Source organism: Pteropus vampyrus, unplaced genomic scaffold, assembly GCF_000151845.1.
Source record: "Pteropus vampyrus isolate Shadow unplaced genomic scaffold, Pvam_2.0 Scaffold84, whole genome shotgun sequence".
Taxonomy (NCBI): domain Eukaryota; kingdom Metazoa; phylum Chordata; class Mammalia; order Chiroptera; family Pteropodidae; genus Pteropus; species Pteropus vampyrus.
Window position 1 is genome coordinate 2,059,436 of NW_011888865.1, and position 24,533 is coordinate 2,083,968.

At 33.0% G+C, this 24,533-nt stretch overlaps 2 protein-coding genes across 4 annotated transcripts in view; both read left to right on the forward strand.

Moving 5' to 3' along the window:
• Window positions 1–11,201, forward strand: part of HIKESHI (Hikeshi, heat shock protein nuclear import factor) — a 36,537-nt gene extending 25,336 nt beyond the window's left edge. For 2 of the 3 annotated variants that reach the window (XM_011363266.2, XM_023532482.1), the window contains exons 3-5: window positions 3,379–3,530; window positions 9,750–9,868; window positions 10,974–11,201. In XM_011363266.2, coding sequence (XP_011361568.1) covers window positions 3,379–3,530; window positions 9,750–9,868; window positions 10,974–11,028 — 326 coding nt within the window. In that variant the 3' untranslated portion in view covers window positions 11,029–11,201. Of the gene's footprint in view, window positions 1–3,378; window positions 3,531–9,159; window positions 9,293–9,749; window positions 9,869–10,973 lie in introns of those variants that run through there. The other variant, XM_023532481.1, reaches the window with a different exon arrangement.
• Window positions 11,202–11,314: 113 nt separating this feature from the next.
• CCDC81 (coiled-coil domain containing 81) overlaps window positions 11,315–24,533 on the forward strand; it is a 56,786-nt gene continuing 43,567 nt past the window's right edge. The window contains exons 1-2 of the mRNA XM_023532478.1: window positions 11,315–13,333; window positions 20,591–20,692. The gene's annotated coding sequence lies outside the window, so the exon portion shown is untranslated. The remainder of the gene's footprint in view (window positions 13,334–20,590; window positions 20,693–24,533) is intronic.

The window sequence follows — 24,533 nt, forward strand, 5'->3', positions numbered from 1 at the left end:
AAGGTATGTCCCAACACACAGAGACCATCTGCAAAGACTGGGAGAAGTTTTTGATTCTAGGATTTTAAGGAAATTTCTTTCCAATTACTAGCTGACCACTAAGCTAATAGAGACTTCAGTGGTCACCCATGACAAAAAATACAAACTTTGCAGTATTCAGAAAAGTCATTAAAAAAGAAACAATTACAGCAAAAAGTAACAGTAAACACTGAAAGGGAGGGGAACATGTGATTGCTAGAGTTACCACATTATAATAGTCAACATCCAGTTTTCTAGAAAAAGTAATGAGGCATGCAAAAAAACAAGAAAGTAAGACCATTTCACAGAAGAAATGAACAGAAACTGTCTCTAAGAAGCACAAACATTGGACGGACTTACAGTCAAACTTTAAGTAAATTGTCTCAAATGTGCTTAAGAACTGAAAGAAATCCCAAGAATGATGTATCATCAAATAGAGTATATTGATAAATTATAAAAGGAGCTAAATACAAATTATAGAGCTAAAAAATAAAGTAATGGACGTGGTTCCATAGTGTAGCAGTTAGCATGTCTGCTTTACATGCAGAAAGTCTGGGTTCGTGCCCCAGTGGGGCCACAGCCATGCCACCCTAAACAAGCCCGATGTCTGATCTCGGAAGCTAAGCAGGGTCAGGCCTGGTTAGTACTTGGAAGGGAGACCACCTAGGAAAACTAGGTGCTGTCGGCATAAATAATAATTAAAAAAAAAAAAGTACAGTAACAAAATTCTCTAGAGGATTTTAATAGCAGATTTGAGTAGGCAGAAGAATCAACAAACTTGAAGATAGTTCATTTGAAATGTCTATTTGAAGAACAGAAAGAAAAAAGAATGAAGAGAATGAACAGAGCTTTAAAGATCTATGAGACACCATAAAGTATACCAACATATGTATAATCAGAGTCCTAGAGAGGAGACAAGGAGTGGAAAGAATATTTAAGAAATAAGACCCTAAAACTTTCTAAATTTCATGAAAAAACAATCTACACGCTTAAAAAGCTCAATGAACTCCAAGTAGGATAAACCATGCCAAGACATATAATCAAACTGCCAAAAACAAAGAACGTCTTGAAAGCAGCAAGAGGAGCAACTCATCACATACAAGGATCCTTAAGATTATAACTATTTCTCACCAGAAACAATGGAATCTAGAAGGCAGTGGGATTACATATGTAAAGGACTGAAAGTAAAAAGCTATTAGTCAAATTCTCTATCAAAACTGTCCATCAGAAATGAAGGAGAAATGACATTCCCAAAAGACCCATCCTACAAGAAATGCTAAAGGGAGTACTTTAGATTGAAATAAGAGGACATGAGATAGTAATTTGAATTCACATGAAGGAAAAAAAGAACACAGGTAAAGGTAACTAGGTAATTATAAAAGTCAGTATTAATGTACATTTTGTTTATAACTCCTCCTTTTTTTCCAACCTGTTATAAAAGACAACTACATAAAACAAAAGCTGTAAGTCTTGTGTTCATGGGCATACTATGTATAAAAATGTAATTTATGACAATAGCAACATAAGGGAGAGGACTTATATAAGAGCAAAGTTTTTGTATACTATTGAAATTAAATTTGTATTAATCCAAACTGAGTTGTTATAAATTAAGATGTTAATTTAATCTCCAGTGCAATCACTAAGAAAATAACAAAATATATATATATTAAAAGAAATCATGGAGAATTAAAATAGTATACTAGCAAGTATCTATTTAACACAAAATTAAACTTTGCAATTAAAAGGCAGAGATTTGCAGAATGGGTAAATAAACATGATTAAATAAACATGGGTAAATAAACTATTGATTCAAAGATATAGATTGGTTGAAAGTAAAGGATAAAAAAGGTGTATACAAGCAGAAACCAAGAGAGAGCTGGAGTGACTGTACTAAAATGAGACTAAATAGAGTGAGGGCAAAAATTGTTATGAGAGGTAGAAGGAGGACATTACATAATGATAAAAGGGTCAATTCATGGAAAAGATATAATAAGTATAAACTTAATGTGCACCTAACAGCAGAGCCTCAAAATACACGAAGCAAAACTCACAGAATTGAAGGGAGAAGTAAATAGGTTAGCAATAATAGTGGAAACTTCAGTACCCTACTTTCAGTAATGGATAGAACAACTAGATAGAAAATCATCAAGGAAATAAGAGACCTGAACAACACTCTAAGTCACCTAAACCTAACAGACTTCTAACAACAGGAGAATACACATTCTTCTCAAGTACATATGGACTGTTTCTTTAGATAGACCATTTATTGGGCCAAAATACAAGTCTCAATATATTTTGAAGATTGAATTCATAGAAAGTATGTTCTCCAACCACATTGATAGAAATTATAAATAATAGAAGTAAATGTGGAAAATTCACAAATATGTGAAAATTAAAACAATACTGAAAATAAGTCATGTTTAGTGAGGTGTGTGTGTTTTTTAAGCACAGAAAAATACATAAGTTTTTATTCATATGCTTGAAAATTTAAGAATAGTTTTGATACTTGAATGTAGTTATTAGGAATGTGTGTTGTTTCAGAATTTTGTTCTTTAATATCTGTTTAAATATTTAATAGTCATATAAAAACATCAGATAATCCAAAAATCTATTCATTGTATGGTTCTTTTCATCTCATCAGACTAACTTTTCTGATTATGTCTTATATAGATTAATAAAATTGGCCTCTATTTTCCATGTATAAGTTAGCTGGCACTTATAAGATCAGATGTATACTTGATATATTTTAAAGGGGAAAATATGAAATATATTATAAAACATAAAGGAGAAAAGTTATTAAATATCTTTCATGAATAAGCTGCAAATTTCTTTATTGCCTATTTGATAACAGTTCATCAGATGTTGGGTAATCCATGACATTTAGTAAAATATACCATGTCATTTATCAGTAATGCAATTTAAAGATTTTTCTTTAGTGGAATAATCAGGAAATGTTAAAACTAATTCTGGAAATCTTTAAAAAAAATCCTTCCCTCAGAATTAGCGTTAAGGATCTTTTATCTAACTTATCTAATTTCTATTTCTAATGGAAATTTTATCAGTTTCATTTAAAAAAATAATTTTCTTACATTTTAATAAGCTGCAGTAGTTTTAATAAGTTTTAGAAAGGTATAACAGCTATTTTTCTGGTGGGGAAAATTTTACTCTTTGTTAATACGGTAAAAATTTTACTCTTTGTTAATACGGTAAAAACTTTATAGCTTTTTACATTTATCTGAAAAGAGATAAACTTTCATGTAGCAGAACTTTTTAGGCCAGAAGTTCTTCACATACTAACAAAGGAATTTGTATGGATGGAAGTTAAACTTGAAATATGTGACACATGTTGGTTTCTTTCAGGAGAAGGAAGCCAACACCCATTTGGAGCCATGAATATTGTCCGAACTGCATCTGTTGCTCAGATTGGAATTTCAGTGGAATTATTGGACAATCTGGCTCAGCAGACTCCTGTAGGTAATGCTGCTGTATCCTCAGTTGACTCATTCACTCAGGTAATGCAATGCACATTTCATTCTTTTCTAAAATAATTTAAAAATTCTATACGTTGAAAATTAGCCTGGTGGTAGAAAATGTAAAAATGAAGGTAAACATATATGACAGATTATTGGCTTCCACAGATATTTTCAGTTTGTCAGCTTTCTCTATATTTTAAAATTTGTAAATGCTTTTATGACACTTAAGTTTTTATAGTGATAAGAATGGGTTCGAATATTAAGTTTTCCTCTTTCCCTCTCACAATTAGTATTCTAGGCTGTGAGTGTATAGTTGTGAACCTGAAGAGCAAGATCCTTGTCCTCATGGAGCTTAAAAGTAATATAATTTATATGGGTTGACTTTTCCTTTTCTGTGTAAAAAATTTTAATAGAATGATTAAAAAAAAAATGGAGATTGTATATAAGGAAAATTTACAAGTCTCAAGCAATCAATCACATTTTTCTCCGGCAACTAACACCAAAGCACTATTATCAAAAAAACTTAAAAGCATAGTAAAAATGGTTTTATTGGGATTTGATTTCAACTAACAGGTATAGTCACTGAGTTTAAAGATTGATTTGGAGTCGTTAATAAGGGTTGACTTTTAACTTCTATGTGGCAAAGGCCTGAAGGAGAAGATGATCTAGGCAGAAGTATACCTAGTACAAAGGCACTGAGGTAGAAATCTGTTAAAGTTTGAAGAATATCATGAAGGTCCTTGTGGCTGGAGTAATGTGAGCAAGGATGAGATACGGAAGATGAAGTTGGAGATTATGGGGGAGGTGGCTGCAGGATAAATTATATAGGCCCTCATTGCCTTTTATAAGGACTTTGGCTTATATTTTGTTTGGAAGAGAAAACATAAGAGTTTTGAGCAGAAGAGTAAATTGATCTAACTTACATTTTAAAAAAGATCGCTTTTATGTCTGGAGAGAAACTAGTGGGGAAAAGATGGAATGAAGAACTGTTAGGAGGCTCTTGCGAAAATTTATATGAGAGATGATGACTTGAACCAAAGGGTATGATAGAAGTAGAGGTGATAAAAAGTAGTTGATTTCTGGAGATCATTTGAAGATAGAAGTAGTAATGTTTCATGGCATGGGTCACATGCGAGGTCTGAGATAAAGGTTTGAGACATCAACTATTGCTCCAAAGATGTTGGCTTGAGGAATGGAACACAAGAATATTGCGAAAAGAACAAGTATGGGTTAGGAGTGGAATCAGGAGTTGGATTTTGGTTATACTATGTTTGGGATGTCTGTTAGATATCCAATTGGAAGTGACAGGTCTAGAGTTCAAAAAGAGGTCAAGGATAAAGATCCACATTTGGGAGTCATCAGTATAGAGATGGTATTTAAAGTTTTGAGAGAGTGTGATCACTAGAGAAGTAACTATAAATAGAAAAGTTGACCAATGACTGAGCTCAGGGCCATTTCAAAATTGAGAAGCTTAGAAGACGATAGGAAATAAAAGCAAAGAAGCAGCCTGAAATAGGAGGAGTCCCAAAATGGTACTTTGGAAGCTAAGTGAAGACTGGTTTTTAAGAAGGAAGAAGTGATCAATAGTATCATCGCTGATAATGAAGGCTAAGAATTAACCATTGGATTCAGCAGGTAGAAGTCATTAACAACTTTGAGTAGAGTTCAGAGAGGTAGAAGGGGAGTTCGGACTGAGTCTGAGAGTCTGAGTGAATTGGAGAGGAAGAAATGGAAACGGCGAATGTAGATGGCTCTTGATGAGTTTTGTTATGAAGGACGGCAGGCAGATAGTTTGGTTACTTGAGAAGGCTTGTGGAGACAAGGAATTCCATCTCGCCTCCCTGCCCCCTGACCTCCGTTTCTAATGGGAGATAATATACTGTTTGACTGACAGGAATGAAGCATTAGGGAGAGAAAAAAGGATGATGCAGGAGAGCAGGGAGAATTGCAGAAGTGGCTGTCCTTGAGTAGGAAATGTGAGCACATTTGGAGGTATTGACTAGATAGGGTAATGGACAGTGTTTATAGTAATGGGTATAGGTACAGATGCAGTTTGGCGATGAAAATTTATGAGAGATATCTCGATTCCGTCTATTTGCTCAGTTAAAATAGGAAGCAGAGGTCATCAGCTAAGATCAAGAGGAAAGGAAATATTGGAAATATAAATTAAAAAGATTACTAATAAGTTTGATAGGAGAGGAGGAGGGTGAATGGACTAGGGAAACCATATGGGTTTGCTGCTCAGCACACTTTTGAGGGTTGTTGCCATGAATTTGAAGGCAGGCTTGTCACATGATCTTTTTGAATGGGCTAAATTAAGAATGTCAGAGTCTGGGTCTTCAGATTTTTTTCAATAATTTAAAAATTGACTGTGCTGAAAAAGAAGTTGTAAAATGTTATTTATAGTATCTCATATAGACTGTATTTGAAAAAATATCTGGAAAATATATACCAAAGTGATTTTATTCCTGGAGAGGGACAAGACATTTATTTCACTCTGTATATTTATAAATTACAGTAGTCCTTTCTTAACTGTAGTTTTGCTTTTTGCAGTTTCAGTTACCTGTGGTCAGCTGCGGTCTGTAAATATTAAATGGAAAATTCCAGAAATAAGCAATTCATAAGTTTTAAATTGCATGCTGTTCTGAGTAGCATGATAAAATCTCTCACCGTTCCTTTCTGTCTTGCCTGGGATGTGAATTCATCCCTTTGTCCAGTATATCCATGCTTTATATAGCTGTCTTGCTTATCAGATCAACTGTCTTGGCATCACAGTGCTTATGTTCAACCCTTATTTTATTTAATCATGGCCCCAAAATATAAGTAGTGATGTTGCCAAAGAGAAGTTATAAAGTGCTTCCTTGAAGTGAAAAGTTCTTGACTTAATAAAAAAAAAAAATGCCGAGGTTGCTAAGATCTATAGTAAAAATGAATTTTTTTTCTGTGAAATTGCATAATTTATAAATTAAAATTTATCATAGGTATTTATGTATAGGAAAAAACATAGTATATATGGGATTTGGTACTATCTGCAGCTTCAGGCATCTACTGGGAGTCTTGGAACTTATCTCCTGTGGAGAAAGGGGTATTATAAAGCTTATGTATTTTTATTAAACATTTTATTGTGAAATATTTTAAGTATACAGTAAAGTACAGGTTGCAAATATTTATTGTGTACCTACTGTGTCAGGTGTTTTCTAAGCACAAATAGATAAAAATGAGTAGACAAAATGTAATAATACCTGTCTTTGTAGAACTCTCTGTATAGTGGGATATGTATGAAGACTTTCATGTGTCTTCTACCTACATTTATTTTTTGTCTAGTTTATATTCTTACTCTCATTTCATTTTAGTTTTTTACCAGTAGTACATGTACATAGTTTAAAAAGTCAAATAGCCACACATGTAAAACAGCGGTCCTCTGTTATAGTTCTTATATTCTGCTCCCCCATTATTATTATTTTTTTACCTATTTCTTTCTGTATTTTCTTCCATGTCAGAAAAACTTAAACTTTTCTCTGTTTATCTGTTGTAGGTGTTTTCTATTGACTTATCAGTACGTGGCACATAACATGACTTAGCTCTCTGCTCCCCAATAAACATGGATGTCTTTTTTTCTCTACCTTTCCAATATAGATTTTCATTAAATTAATATTCAGAGTTTTCAATATTATGATTAGGAAAATATTTTTAGAGCTGAGCCATGTGTAATGGTATGATTACATTTCTTGTGTAACTTCATTTTTCCTGGTTAGTAAATGCTTCATTTTTTCCTTTGCATGGATTCGTGTTTCCATTTCTAATTTATGCATAAATTCTGCCAAGTGTAAATTTCCATTTAATGTATTTAAATATAGCAATTTAAAATTTGTCTTAGAAACATTTGAGAACTCTCTTCCTCTTTTTTTCACTCTACTGTGGACTGATTATTCAGCTGTTGCATACCTGTGCCACGGTATTATTTCCTTTCACCATTACTGTAGAAATTTATTTCTTTTTATTGGATCCCTTGTTCTCTGGTTCCTCTGTTTTTCTCTCTTGTTAATTTACTCTTTTGTATATATTTAAAATGCATATAAATGTTATCATACTACACAAACTTCTACTTACCGTTATTGTTCACTCAACATTATTTTAAAGGTTTATCTGTGCTGATACATGGAATAGATCTAGTTTGTTTTACTCATTGTATAGTATGCCATTGTTTGAGCCACAGTTGGTTTTTTAATTTCTGTATCAATAGATGTTTATACATTCTCACTTTTATTTATCAGACCTTAAATTTTTGCCCAGCCTGATGGGTAAAATTAGAATGTATCTGTTGTTTTGATATATATTTTCTGACTACTAGTGAAGTTGAGCATCTTTTCACATTTTGGTCTGCATTTGTATTTTCTTCTATAGGAATTGACTGTTTACATAGTTCACCCAGTTTTATATTGTGTTATTTTTGGTACTTTTTAATTTTATCTTTTTGGGAAGAGACTTTTATGTGTTCTGGATAATAATCCTCCTATTATATATGGTGCAAATTTATTCTTCTAGCATGTTGCTTGCCTTTAACATAGTTTATGGTGTCCTTTGCAGATAGACTTAATATATTTTTATGTAGACAGGTTTTTCAGTTGTTTACTTGATGATTTGTGAGGGGTTTTGTTTGTATTTGAAAAATCCTTTCCTGCCCAGATATGTGATGTTATGCTCTTAGTTCTTAAAGCTTTAACATTTCCTTCTTGAATTGTGTTTGTATGTGGTATAGAACGGTATCTAAATTCATTTTTCCCCTATGGAAAACTAGTTATCTTATCTCCATTGACTGAGTAGTTAGTTGTTTTTTTTTTTTTACTCTGAATAATAGCATCTTTGTTATATGTCACATTGCCACGTATGCTTAGGTTTGTTTCTGGGCTCTTTCTTTTATTCCAGTTAGTTTATTTGCCTGTCCCTTTGCAAGTAAAAGTCTTAATATCTGGTAGGCAAAATCCCTCCTCCTAATCATCAAAATAGGCTTAGGTATTCCTCAGAATAATTTTAGTATCAGCTTGTTGAGTTCCATGAAAAACCTCGTTGGAATTTAGTTGAAATAACATTGTATTTATAAGTTTAATCTGGGGAGAATTGCTGCCATTATCACATTAGCTCGTCTGATCAGTGAACTTGTTTTATCTGCTGCACATGGTAGATAAGTCCCTTCCTTTGTTTTCTTTTCTGTCTCAATAGTCTTAGAATATTTTCCAGAAATCTTATTATCAGTTTGTCTCAGTATCCTTCTGAGGTATTTTATAGACTTTGTTTCTATTCTGAATTGGATTCATTTAAAGTTACATTTAAAAATTTTTGTTGCTAGTGTGGAGGGTTGTTGTCGATTCCCTCCCACCCCCATACTGATCTTTTAGTGATCTTACAGGACTCTGATATTAGTTCAGGTGCCTTCATGGTAGATTCTGTTGGATTAAATTATCTTAATATTATTAAACAAAAACTAATAAGACATTTCCTCTCATGTAAAAAAGAGACAGCAGGAGTCTTTTTGGCTAGTTTTCTGTTTCTGCGAAAGTGATACTGGGAAGACTTTTTGAGTGACTAGAAGGTAGTATTATCTTTAGTAGTTTGTTTACTTTTGGGGTTAGCACTTAAACCCATTTGGTTCTCAAGAAATATGAATCAGTTTACTTCTAGCTTCTGCCAAGGAGTCGTGAAGGATATTAGTGGATTTGCCCATTTGAGGATCAATGAGAAGAAACAGGCCAGGAAATAGAGGAAATGGAATAGTGTTACCTTTCTCTTCCTTACAATTCATGGCAAGTAAACAGTTGTTCTTTTATTATATTTAAGTTTTATCTCTCTGGCAACAGACTTCTTAGACATAGTTACTGTTTTATAGGAGGAAATAGTTTGATTTGAGGAGGGTGGTATTTGAGGAGATGGGCATAATTGGTAACAGAGATAGAGATAAAAGAAGATACTTTGAAGGAAAATTTTTTTCCCTTTTTTTTTCCAAAATAAATATGTTAAGAACTTAAAACAGTTGATAACAGAAGTTCTTTGAGAATTATAAAGAAAGTACGAAAGGCAGATTGTTATGATTTTTGTGCCATAATGTCATTTTATGACCTCCCTTAATTTTCAGCATTAGACTTTCTTAGAACTCAGTCCTTAAAACCGAATTAAATGTGGGAACATTTTCAATTTAAAATATTAAAGTCTAAATAGAATATTTAGTATAACCCACTAATCTGTTCATTATTAACTTTTCAGTTCACACAAAAGATGTTGGACAACTTCTACAATTTTGCTTCATCATTTGCTATCTCTCAGGCCCAGATGACACCAAGTCCATCGGAAATGTTCATTCCAGCAAATGTGGTTCTGAAATGGTATGGGGCATTTTCTGTCTCCAATATTAAAGGTTTTAGTAACCATATAAATTTTTTTGGCTGTGAATGTATTTCTTCTTTGACATTTAAACATATTCTTTTATTGTAGACATCAGCATACATTACCATTTGCATGTCATAATAAAGTATATACTGTAGAGTTCAGAGTAAAAATGGTTCTTACCCTAAATATTCTTTTATATAGTAGCCATTTTGAATTTATAAAGACAGAAAAATACAGTTGCGGGTGTTTTATGGACCACAAGGAGTGTAAATTTTTTTATATTTTGAATAATAAGTACCACATATGAGGCTTGAAATACCAATCAAAACTTTTTTCCATAGCTGTTTTTTTTTTAAGCCTACAGCACCTGGTCTTCCTAGGTGGTCTCCCATCCAGGTACTACCAGGCCCAACCCTTCTTAGCTTTCTTTTTCCATAGTTTTAAGAAGTCTTGATCTAAAGTAAACATGTTATAGGGTCGAGTCTGGTTAGTACTTGGATAGGAGACCACCTAGGAAGACCAGGTGCTGTAGGCGCTAAAAAATAAATAAATAAAATAAAGTAAACATGTTATAAGGCATCAAGGTGCTTTATATTGCATCCTGTACATGAGTAATTAATAAATACATTTTCTCAGCTTTCCATTCTTTCTGTGTTCTGGGTATTTCTTTTTACTTTGGATATCCCAATGGTGGGGAATGCATAGAGAGAGTTTGTTGAGAATTGGTAGCATGGTATATAGCATGGCTAATACTGAAATATATCAGGTTTGAGTTTTGTTATGACTTTGAGCAAATTACTCTCATCTACTTATCTGTGAAATAAAGGAGGAGTTAGGTTTGATTTTTTTCTTAGGTTCCTTCTGACTCTCAGATTTGTAGAAGACAAACAATTAGTAGAATTTATTATGATTTATGCTCTTTGATATAAGCCAGTTATACTTAAATCACTATGCTATCTTTTTTGCAAATTTGTCATTAAACTTTCAGATTAACTTTTAAGCATTTTGGAAATGACGTAAAATTGTTTGCTTTTCGTTAAGCCATTTGGCAAATTATGATTCTATTTTAATTTTCTTATAAATATCTTTTTTCTTTTGTAGGTATGAAAACTTTCAAAGACGGCTAGCACAGAACCCTCTCTTTTGGAAAACATAATTTGAATAAAATAATTTTTAGTGGATTCTGAAATTTGTCATGTTTTGAAGATAAATGACTGTTTAAAAAAGCATGAAGTCTAAAGGATCATGAAACCTAAGTTTAAAAACTGCTTAGTGACTGAAGCTTAATTAAAATCTTTATAAAAAATTAAAAACATCGAAAAATGAAAATATGTTCCTCATTAATGACTTTTGTCTTTTAAGCTGACAATATTATTCAGAGGCAAAACATTTTGTTTTGGCTGATTCACTTTTTTTTTTACTTAAAAATAAAGCATTTTCACAAGCATAGTGTGCCAAATGCCATTACATTCATAATCTTTTATTTTTTTACTGGTTTGCTAGACTAGTTAACTTAATTATATTAAATTTGAGGGAATTTTTGAAAAAACGTATCAAATATACATTTTTACATATGGAGAAATTTTCAGTTAGTATTGCTTAAGATTACAAGTCTTTTCAGTTAACACAGGTTGACAGTTTTTATATCTGCAAATTCATACATTTGTATTTGTTTTACAAAATTGCTATGATTAATACTGATGAGGTTTTATTTTAAACTTGTGATGTTGTTAGGTGTTTTTATATAGAATATAGGATTCATTATCTTGCGTATGAAGATAAAGCTGTTGTGTCTCATTCAAAAGAGAGCTCTGACTCATTTATACTGGTGATTCCCATTGACTAAAACCACCAGGATTATCACACGAAATCAAAGCTAGGTTTATTACCTTGCACCAAGGGAGTATAAACACCAGAAAAGCTGTGGTGTGTCTCTAGAGGAAGGGTACATATAGGAGTTTGGGGCCTGGAGTTAGTTTTAGATTGTCTTGACAGAGATTGGTGAAAATTTGGAAACTAGAGAGTTACTGGCATTGTCAGTATCTTTAGAATACATAAACCTGTGCAGAATTGTCATTAGATCCGTTTGTGGTCTTGAAATATATGCATCTGATTGAACTGGTGCTAAAAGTTTGAGCTTAGGTAACTTTTTGCATTGTCAAAGTTGGGTAGACTGATGGCATTTTGTAAGTTGTACATTTTTGCAAATTGTACTTTCAATTTTGTTTTCTTCTGGTCTTCAGCTTAAGTTGAAGGATAGACCATTATCTTCTGGAGTTGTAATCAATTCAGATTTTTATTGCTATTTACTGAGTTATGATTGTGTATCAAGTATTCATTGATAGTCATTAGCCTTAGGTCTTCATGTTAACAATGGTTGATTGTTGTTGAATCATGTATCTTGACAGTGGCTATACAACAGCATTTTAAGACTGGACAGAGAAAGCATCAGCAAAATGTAATTGAAGCAAAATGATCATTCTTGTACTAGAATGCAAAGCCAGGCACCTAGATTACCAACCAGTAGTATTTTATCACAACAGGAATGAGCCAGTAATTGTTTTCTTGAGGTGGACACATTCTCAGTGGAGTTAAGTTCCTCCATAGAAGTCTGGACAGTCTTTAGAGAAAACGACTAGTGCAGGGAGAATAGCTCCAGCATTTGTTTCCTCCATTGGTGAGCATGGTTCTGGGACAGTGCTATAATGGTTACAGCAGACATATTTTGTTGACTTAGAGTAAGGTTCCAGTTTTAAAAGAATAAAGATTAGGGCTAATGATATGAGGGAAATTCAAGTATCAGAAGGGACCCTTGGGAGAAACTTGGTCTCCATTTAAAGGAAAAAGTATTAAATCTTTCTTTTTATAGTAGAATTTGGTAGGTTTAGAGAGTAGCTATGGTCTGAGAAAATTGAAAAGTTTCACGTTACTTGAAGTGACTAAAAAAGACCATATAGTATTAAGAGTAAAATGATAAATATGTGAGAGCATATTAAGAAACCATTAGATGATCTCGAAGATGTACCAAACCATCATAAGCAAAAGAGGGAAAAGGAACAAAGGTATTAGAAAATTAGTCTTGTTATTTTTTTAACCTTGGACAGAAGCCATCCACTTTCTGTTGTCATCTGCTTGACTTGAAGGCCTTGATGAGTAGTCTTCCTGCAAAGATTTGGCTTCTGGAGGATTCCTAAGAATTAATGGTTTAAAGTCTCCTGATGGAATGGTCGTGCAGCTGTCTAGAGAAGATATTTGTCATTTATTTGGGAAAATGAATCCAGGAATCACCATCTTGGAGTTTTACTACCATGCTGGGGGTTACAGTATCTGATCAGCCAATTTTTTATTGAGGGCAGTTTTTCTCTGATGTCTCTTCCAGAAGACTAAATATGCTGAGGATTGAGGATGTTACAGACAATGATGTTTTCGTAGAATGGAGGAGATTGTAATCCACTATTTAGGTATAACACAATTGATTTATAAGATTATTATGAATTATTATAAGACTACTAACATATGTACAGCATCAGTTCTCTAGGCCTATAATTTATAAAGTATATTTTTTTGTAGATAGTTGTTATTATCAGTCTTTCCATGAACATGAGTGTTTTTTACTTGAAATGTATACAGTCATTAGCCATGGTCTGAATGAGTATGTACCCACAAAATACACTGAAATCCTAATGCCCAATGAGATGGTATTAGAAGGTGATTAGAGCCCTTGTGAATGAGATTAATACCTTTAAGAGGCCAAAGAGAGCTCCCTTGCCCCTTACACCATGTGAAGATACATAGAAAAGTTTGCAGCCTGGAAGAAGGTCCTCACCTGACCACACTGACACCTTGATCTTGGACTTGCAGCCTCTAAAATTGTGAGAAAGAACTTTCTGTTGATTATATGTTTCCCAGTCTGTGGTATTTTGTTATAGTTGCTTGAATGGATTAAGGTACATTGAAACATTAACAAGTTTTTCTCATGCATAGTTTAGGAAGACTGAACTCATGATTTGTCAAGATTTTTTCTTTTAAATTTGATTTTTTGAAGAACTCACAGTAGTTTTGAGTTAGTTAAAATTTGGAGAATGCAAAACAAACAATTTTTCCCATTATTTCTTCCATAACGTGAAAGAAACCCAGAGTTCAGGCAAACGAGACATCTTCATAATTTTATTATGCCTGGATTGAGGAAAGGCAAAAAAACATGACTTGTCAAAGGAGACAAGAATATAAGTCAAAAATATCAAAAGGCAAGAAATAGTCTTTAGCTAATACCTATATTCAGCATACTAGGAAAAATAACACCATTTACCATCTGTGCAGGTCAGGTCCATTTAAAAAAAATTTTCTAAGTCACTTTTTGAATAATTTACTGAACAAAAGATAGTAAGGAACTTCATTGGAATTTAAAATATTGAGAAAATATCAAACCCAAATACATGTTTCATATCTTCATAGTTTTGATATATGTACAAGATAAGGGCATTGTCTTGTGAATGTAACTAACTACATCACTTGTCGTGTATGAACCTGGAACAACATAACTCAAATACATCGCTAATGGGTTCTACCTTATTACTTTGTGGTTTTTGTACTTGCATTATCAAAATTAATACATGAAGAATTAATTGAAAACTGACATGAAGTAATTTTGTTGGAGAGGATGGCTATCTTCTTAGTTCCATAATTGTAAGACGTTTTCATTTTTAACCACCAGTTAGAATGGTCAAATAATTTTTCATTTCTGCATCTTCTATTTTCATAATTTTTGTATATACACCTGTTTTCAGTATTTGCCTATTTTTTTTTTAAAAAAAAGCTTTGTTGAGATATAATTCACATACCATCACATTCAGTGTACAATTCAGTGTTTTTTAGTATGTTCACAGGTTTGTTCAACCATCACAATTTTAGAACATTTTCTTCTCCCCTCTAAAAATAGTGCTGTACTCATTAGTAGTTAATCCCTAGCTACCAGCACCCTCCTCCCACCAGCTCCAGGCAACTACTAATCTACTTTCTATGTTCTTGCATTTTGGGGGTATTTTGTATAAATGGAATCATACAGTATGAAGTCTGTAGCTGGCTCCCTTCCCTTAAGAATAATGGTTTTAAAGATTCATCTATGTTATAGCATGTATCAGTACCCATTTCTTTTTATTGCTGATAATATTTCATGTATGAATATGCCTATTTTGTCCATACATCAGTTATGGACATTGGATTATTTACACTTTTAAACTATTATGAAATAATGCTGCTATGAAGATTCATGCACAAGTTTTTATGTGGGTATATACTTTAATTTCTCCGGGGTATATACTTAGGAGTGGAGTTAACTAGGCTATTGTGGTAACTCTTGTTTTACTTTCTGAAGAACTGCTAAACTGTTTTCCAAAACAGTTGCACCATTTTACATTCCCATCAGCAGTGTATGAGGGTTTCAGTATCTCCACATATTTGCCAACAATAGTTATTATCTCTTGCTTGTAGCCATTCCAATGAGTATAAAGTATCTCATTCTGGTTTAGATTTGCAATTTCTAATGACTAATGATATTGAGTATCTTTTCATGCACTTATTGGCCATTTGTTTATGTTCTTCGGAAAAAATGTTCCAATCCTTTGCCCATTTTTCAATTGGGTATTTGTCTTTTTATTGTTGATTTGTAAGCATTCATTATATATTCTGGATACAAGTCCCTAATCAAATATTTGATTTGCAAATATTTTCTACCATTCTATAGGTTGTCTTCATTTTCTTGATGAGAGTATTAGTTGAAGCACAGTTGTTAATTTTGGTATCGTCTAATTTATCTTTTTATCTTTTGTTACTTATGCTATTGGTGTCATATCTAAGATGAGTTTACTAGTGAATTCTACCAAACATTTGAAGAAGGAATTATACCGATTATCTGCAGTCTCTACTGGAAGATAGAAGCAGAGGTGATACCTCCTAATTCATTCTGAGACCAGCATCACCCAGATACCAAAAGCAGAAAAAGATACTACAAGAAAAGAAACTAAAGGCCAATATCTTTCATGAATGCAGATGCAAAAATTCTCAACAAAATATTAGCAAATTGAATCCAACAAAGTATAAAAACAATTATACACTACAACCTAGTGAAATTTATTCCAGGTATGCAAGGCCAGTTCAACATTTGAAAATCAGTTAATGTAATCCATCACATTGATAGACTAAAAGATAAAAACCACATGATTATATCAATAGATGCAGAAAAAGCATTTGACAAAACCAATACCCATTTATGATAAAAACTCTTCATTAAACTAGGATTAGAGGAGAACATCCTCAACTTATTAAAGAACATCTATGAAAACCTACAGCTAACATCATACTTAATTGTAAGAAACTAGAAGCCTTTCTAAGATCAGGAACAAGACAACAATATCCCCTCTTGCCAGTCCTTTTTCAGTATTGTAGTTAATGCAATAAGACAAGAAAAAGAAAGAAAAGGCATACTGACTATGAAGGGAGAAATAAAACTCTGTAGATGACGTTACCATCTATGTAGAAAATCTGAAGGAATTGACAACGAAAAAAAAAACTGGAACTACTGCATGGTTATAGCAAGGTTGCATGATACAAGGTTAATATACAAAACACATTCACTTTCTTATATACTATCAATGAGCAAGAGGAATTTGAAATTAAAAACATTACTACTTACATTAGCATCCCCCAAAATGAAATACTTGGTATAAACCTAAAATATATATAATATAGGAGGAAAACGACAAAACTGAGGAGAGAAATCAACTAAATAAATGGAGAGAGATTCAGTTTATGGATAGGAAGATGCAAGATGTCAATTCTTCCTAACTTGACCTAAAGATTTAATGCAATCACATTAAAATTCCAGCAAGTTACTTTGTGGATATCAACAAACTGATTATAAATTTCATATGGAGGGCTAAAAGACCTAGAAGAGCCAATTCAATGTTGTAAAAGAACCAAGTTGGAGGACTGGTAGTTCCCAATTTCAAAGTTTATTCTAAAGCTACAATAATCAAGACAGTGTAGTATTGGCAAAAGAATAGACAAAGAGATCAGTGAAACAACAGAGAGCCCAGAAATAGACCCTCATAAATACAGTCTACTAATCTTTGACAAAGGAACAAAGGCAATACAGTGAAGCAATGATAGTCTCTACAACAAATCGTGCTGGTACAACAAACATCCACATGCAAAAAAATGAATCTAGATGCAGACCTTACACCCTTTACAAAAATCAACCTAAAATAGATGATAGAGCTAAATATAAAACACAACACTATAAAACTAAAAGATAACAGAAAATCTGGACTTTAGATGTGGCAATGACTTTTTAGATACACCAAAATCATGATCCATGAAAGAAAAATTTAATAAGCTATTAGCAGCCATGTAGTACGTTTATGTTTTCCTGTTTCAAATAAGTTCTTTTCTCTGAATACACACTAGACCATTATAGAACTTCAAGCTGTTTTTATGAGTGTTTCAAAGTCATATAGAGTCTATAGGCAGGGAGCAGGCATTTGGCTTTTGGTCTAGTTCACTTTCCCTTCCTTTCACAAGAGTAGAGGAGACCCTCACTACATAAGCAACAAAGTGAATCTCTCCTATATAGGAGAGATTCTCCATGTTTCTTTGTCTTTTGGACAAGACACTCTTCAGCCCACAGAATTAAGAAGTTTTAGCCCTTAGTTTCTTTTGGGTCTCATCCTCTTGTATGATATACTCACTGGATGTATACATGCATTCTTTCTGCTTCCCTCCACCCTTCCATTTGTCTCTGTATGCAGAGAGGTTCTGTAAAGTGGAGGAGAGCAGAGGAGTCTGTTGAGTGCTTCCCAGCTGCAGCTGCTTTTCTCCTAAAATACCTCAAATTGGTGTGCTATTATGAGGATTAATTTTCATCCTAGGACTACCCAATCTAATCTACACTGGAAATGTCTAATCTTCCTATTGACATTTGCCCTTTTCTTTTTCTGTTTTTCATTTCAAAGGACCCTCACATTAACTGCACGTGGCTGCTTAAACCGCCTGACTAAAGATAGGATTTAAGTGTTTCTCTTTAATCCTCAAGTTTATTCTCTGGTAATGCAGTGGGAGGATCGGTAACCTCATTTTTTGCCTCTACTCTAGTCTAACTTGTAAGCAGACAAGACCCAGGATGGTGAGTTGAGCTAACTTAAAGAGAAGAGAGTTTCTGGAAGAGTATTAGGAAGCTCACAGAGTGATGGGAGCTGAGAGAATCAGACTTAGAAATGGGCAGGATTCAAGGGGATTGTGGAGGACTGGGCATTAGGAACCCTGGCAATCGCTATAAAGCAGGATAGTGAGGAAAGCGCACCATCCCTGCCGTGCATATATTCCAGACTTTCCTATTCCTATGTCACTGGCTAAACAATCTGGGCCCAAGAAAGAGTATCAGATAACTGAAATTGGGTCACATGTGTGGCCACTGGTGCTGCTGAGCTATGGAGGGCAAGGATCTGTTTTCTTCAGCTCAGTAATGGAATATGGTCACCAGAAATTAGCACCCCATCAAGATTACACACTGTCTGGATGTGTAAGTTCAGAAAGGAAATCTAGATGCTCTTAGGGCAGCCAAAACAAAACAAATGACAACCAGAATTGTATTTTCAATGGATGAGTTGAAATGCTGGAGAAATGCATTTAGGAGTAAGGATAGGAGGAAATGGGGAGGAAAGTGATGAAAATATGAGTAGGTAAAAGAGCAGGAAACGTTTCCTCAGGAAAAACTGGTTTTTGGCAGTAGATATATCTACATACAAGTCATCATTTCTTTTTCATCTAACAGGACCTTTTAAAGCTCTCTGAAAACAGTATTGAAGCACATCTTGATGATGTAATCTTCTTTCACCACCAGATGGTGATTTAACATATAGATAGTGTGATATGAATCTTGGGGAAACTTTCAAAAGCCTGTCTACAAAGTGCTTTTGCATAACAATCATTCAAGAAATATTCAGTTTCTATTGGAGATGAGAAATGTGAGCCCAGATGAGGGAAACCTAAACTCCCCGTACAGATAGGGAGGCCAAGATTTCCTAACAATAGCTGAGGCTGGAGCACAAGGACATGATAGAAATTAGGAGGGAACTTCCGATTTAAGAAAGAACCACTAGAGAGGTATAGAAGCTTGAGAAAGCACAGTGCCTTCTAGGAATTGGAGGTAGTGGGCTGGGGATGGAGAGAGGGAGAGTATTCCAGGTGGAGGAAGCAGGATGAACAAAGGTGTGAAATATGTATGCAGAAGTTTAGATTCAACCATGGCTATTTAATTGTTTAGCTTGTTATCTGGCTCATCTCAATTTTTTTATTATTAATAGGCTTTATTTTAGAACAATTTTAGATTTACAGAAAAATTTGAGCAAACAATATACATTTTTAACTAATATAAGTTCACTTTCAAATAACACTTTTATTTCCCATGTAGTGCAGGTAACTTAGAGAATCCTCAGTTCCTTTGTCCCATCCTTTATGGCATTGCTGTCATTCATTTCACTTATCCATACGCTATAATTATCCAATACACTGAGTTTCTGACCTATATTATTTTCCTTCTTGAAGAACTTCTTTTAGCATTTTTTCGTAGGGCAGATCTGCTGGTTACGAATTCTTTCAGTTTTTTTTTTTTTTTTTTCCTGAGGACATCTATTTCTCCTGCACTATTGAAGGATAATTTTGTCATCTCAATTTTGTATCCTATGATGACCTGAACTTGGAAAAGTGAGCTGTCTGTTTAGAATAACTACTCTGATTCTATCCCACTGCTTTTCTTAGCCAATTCTTGTTCTCCAGCTTCCCCATTTTCTAATCCCTTCTTTTTCTGTGCTAGAGCTGTATTGAAACAGACTCACTGCAAAACAGGTGTTAGATTCAAATACTGTAAACCCCAAATGTTAATGGAACACTTACATTGTATATGTAGAAGAATAGAAAAAGCTCATACCCTATAGTCCTGATGTATTCATTCTGTTTGCATTTTATTTTATGATTTAAGAAATTATTATTTATTGTGTCCTTATGATACGTCAGATTCTGTGTTAGCACTTTACATGTTATCTCATTCAGTCCTTAATACATCCTGGAGTTATTATAATCTGCATTTTACTAATGATGAAACTAAGACTCAGAAAAGTTGAGTAGCTTGTCCAAGCTTTCCAGAATAGAAAATTAAAGGCCTACAGTTTAGTTTGCTGGCTTCTTTACATCATTCAGATGTCTTAGAGAAGCCTTTCTAAAGTAGCCTCTTCTCTTCGTGTCCAATTGTCCTGCCTTATTTTTCTTTGTAGTAACTACTATTACATTATTTATATTTTGTTTTCTGTATCTTCCACTAGGCTATGTATGATCTCTGTGAGGGCAGGGTCTTGGCTGTGTTATTTACTGTTTATTATCCCACTGAGTAGAACACAGCCTGGCATACAATAAGGCACTCAAGAAATGTTTGTTGAAGGATTGACTCTCAAACCTAAGCTCTTAGTCAGTCTGTTTATTTGTGAACCTAGATCGGAGTAAGAAGGTTTAATTTTCAAGTGCCCTGATACCAAAGAGTATGCTGCATAAAGCCTGTGCATGCAACGTGTCAAATAATATGTGCACCCTGACCAATACTTTTTAAAAATTAGAGTTTAATTTACACATGGCACAATAAATCTTAAGCATGTCTGTATTTTTTTTTATAGATGTATATACTTCTATAGCTACCACCCACATCAAGATACAGAACAAGATACAAGATACACCCCAGGCAAACTCTGTGTTACCTCCCAGTTGACATCCTAAAGGTAAGTTTTCTGACTTCTAACACATAAATTAGTTTGCTGGTTCTTCAGCTTCGTATAAATGTAATGTATAGTTTGTACTCTTGCATTTCTCTTCTTTTGCTCATCATAATATTTTGGAAATTTATCTGTGTTGCGCATATCAGTAGTTTCTTCCTCTTTTTATTGTCGTGTCATGTTCCATTGTATAAATATACCATAATTTGTTTATCTATTCACTATTAATGGATATTTTAGATTGTTGCCAGTTTCTGGCTTTTAGGAATAAAGCTGCTATAAACATTCTTGTATAAGTTTTTACAGACATATGCACTTGATATGTTATTTAGGGGAGGATATACTTAGGAGTGGAATTGCTGCATCGTATGGTATGTTTAGCTTCCTTTTTTGAGAAGGGCCTGTTCTAGTATTTTGCCCATTTTAAAAACATTTTTTTATTATTGATCTTTGTTCTTTATATATTATAGATATAATCCTTTATCAGATATATGTATTGCCAATAGACATATTTTCCCAGTTTGCGATTTGCCTATTTGATTTCTTATTGATGGGTTTTGGTAATAGAAATTTTTAATTTTAATGAAGTCAAATCATCAGCTTTGTCTTTTAAGATTAGTGCTTTTTCTGTTATGTTCAAGAAATCTTTGCCTACCTCAAAGTTGTGAAGTTACTCTCTAATGTTTTCTTTTAGAGCTTTATTTTTTTAGCTTTCACATTTAGATATATGATCCACCTTGAACTAATTTTTGGGTTTGATGTGAGGTAGGGCTTATTGTTTTTCCCATAGGAATATGCAGTTGTCAAAGCACCATTTAATGAAAAAGACTATTATTTCCCTGCTGAATTGTAGTGATACTTTTGTCATAAACCAAGTGACTTTATAAGTAGGGATGTTTTTCTGGACTCTGTTTTGTTCCATTGGTCTATTTGTCTATCCTTGCACCAACACTCCACTGTCTTAATTACTGTAGCAGGTCTTGAACTCTGATGGTATAAATTCTCCAACTTTATTCTTTTTTACAATTGTTTTGACTATTTTAGGTTTTTTTGCATTTCTGTATGAATTTAAGGTTCAGCCTGTCAATGTTCACTAAATATTCCTGCTGGGGTTTTGATTAGATTTGTCTTAAATCTATAGATCAAAATAAGGGAAATTGATATTTTATCAATATTTAGTCTTTTGATTCATAAACATGATATAGTTCTCCATTTAGGTTATCTTTATTTTTTCTTTATAGTACAAACTCACAATATTTTGTACTAGTCAATATTAGCCTTATAGAACTTATCTTAAATTTGTTCCTAGATATTTGATTTTTTGATTCTACTATGTGGTATTTTTAAAAATTTTGTTTTGATCATTTCTTGCTAGTATATAGAAATATGACTTTTTCATATGTCAGCCTTTTATCTAAAGAGCTTGTTGCTAAATTTATTTACTGGTTCAAATAGTTGATATCTTTTCAGATTTTCTCTTCACAACCATATAATTTTTAAACAAAATCTGTTTTACTTTTTATTACCAATCTTATATATTTTATTTCTCTTTCTAGTCTTATAGCACTGTCTAGGCCCTCCAGCACAATGGTGAATTAAAACTGCAGTAGTGGACATTCTCATCTTGTTTTTGACCTTGGGGAGAAAGTTTTGACAATTTTGCCATTGAGAATGGTGTAGCTTAAGGTTTTATTACTAGATAACCTTTTTAAGATCAAGGAACTTGCCTTCCACTTCTACTTTGTTGAGGATTTCTTTGCTTAAATCAAGAATTCATGTTTTATTAAATGTGCTTTCTTTACCTATTGAGATGACTGTGCTTTTCCCCATTTTTTCATTCTGTTAATGTGAATTGCACCAATAGAATTTTTAAATTTTAGAATATCCTTTTATTCCTGTAATAAATCCCTAGTGGTTGTGATGTATTATGTATTTTTAAAATTATTTTTATTATTGTATCTTAAATGATGAATTAAAAATTTATATAAAAATAATAAGCTACAGATATGTCTTTACATTAAGATTATTGAAAACTGGTAATCCCCAATTTATCAGTTTTTGCTTCATGTATTTTGAAGCTCTGTTATTAAGAGCATAAATAGAATGGTAGAATAATTAAGATGCAATAATTCAGATTTTTATGTTTTCTCTTTCATGAATTGACCCTTTTTAATTATGAAATGACACTCTATTGCTAGTAACATTCTTTGCTCTGAAATGTAATGTGTCTGATGTTAATAAAACTCCAGTTTTCAATTGATGGGTGTTAGCATGGTATAGTTTTTGCCACCCCTTTAGTTTTAGTCTCTTTGTTTGTATTCAGAATGTTTAGCAATGGTTATTGTCTTTCATCAGTTTGGTAACCTTTCTAGTCACTGTTTCTCAAATGACTGCATCTTTCTTATTCTGTCTTCCCTCCATTCCCTAGAACTTCATTTGTCTCATATTTCTCTTACTCTGTTAGGTTCTTTTAACCCATCTTCCTCTTTGAGGTTCAATTGGATAATTTCTACAAGTTCATTAATCCTGACACATGCTGTTTTCAGTCTGTTAAAATTCGCCAATTAATTCTTCATTTTTTAGTTTACTTATGACTTATTTATATAAGATTACTTCCTCCAGAACTCTGGGTTACTTTCTGAAAAATTCTCATTGAGATATATTTTATGTAAAAATTGCATCCATTTAAAAAGTACACTTTGATGAATTTTGACAGTGGTATACCCTATAAAACTACCACCTCACTCAAGATACAGAATTCTCTTTCACCCTCTTCTTTTGATCCTGGCCCCAGCCAATCATTGATTGCCTGAGTCACTCTAAATTAGTTTGCATTTAAAAATTTTTTTATAAATGGAGTCACACAATATGCATTCTTTGTATCTAGTTTCTGTCTGTCCATATAATGATTTTGAGGTTCATCCATATTATTACCTGTATCAGTAAGTTCATTCATTTCCATTACTGAATAGTGTTACATTGTGTGGATATACTACCTGTTGTTTATCTATTTACGATTTGGACACATGGGTCATTTCATATTTTGTCTATTGTGAATAAAGCCTTTCTGAATATTTGTGTATAACACTTTGTGTGAACATTTTGTTTTTATTTTTCTCAGTTGAATACTTAAAACTGGAATAGATGAGTATTTTTAGCTTTGTAAGAAACTGCCAGTTTTTCAAAGTACATTGAACCACTTTACAGTCTCACCTGCAGAATATAAGTTCTAATTGCTTCATGTCTTCACCAACACTTGATATGTCATTCTTTTTAACTAGAGCTATTCTAATGTTGTAGTGGTATCTCTTGTGGTTTTAATATGTGTTTCCTTAATAATCAGTTATGTTGAGAATCTTTTCATCTGCTTTCTGGCCACTTATATATCTTCTTTTGTAAAATGTATGTTCAAATATTTTGCCCCTTTTAAAAATTGAGCTGTCTTATAATTGTTTTAGGAAGATTGAAAATATATATATTCAGATATTTGTATTGTGAATATTCTTACTATTGTGTCTTTCCTTCATTTCTTAATGGTGTCTGTTTAAAAGCTTTAAATTTTGATAAAGTCCCATTTATCAAATTTTTAACTTTTATGATTCATGCTTTTTGTGTCCCAAGAAATATTTACTTAACCCCCAAATCACGAGTTTTCCTTTATGTTTTATTTTTGGTGTTATAGTTTTTACTTTTAGATTTAGCTCTTTGATCCATTTTAAGTTAATTTTTGTGTATTGTATGAGGTGACTTTGCTGACCAACTTATCGCATATTGCCTAAAGTCATCTATCTACCTTTCTGATAAGTATACCCCCCAAAAATAGTCAAGAGGCATTTGTCTGTAGAAT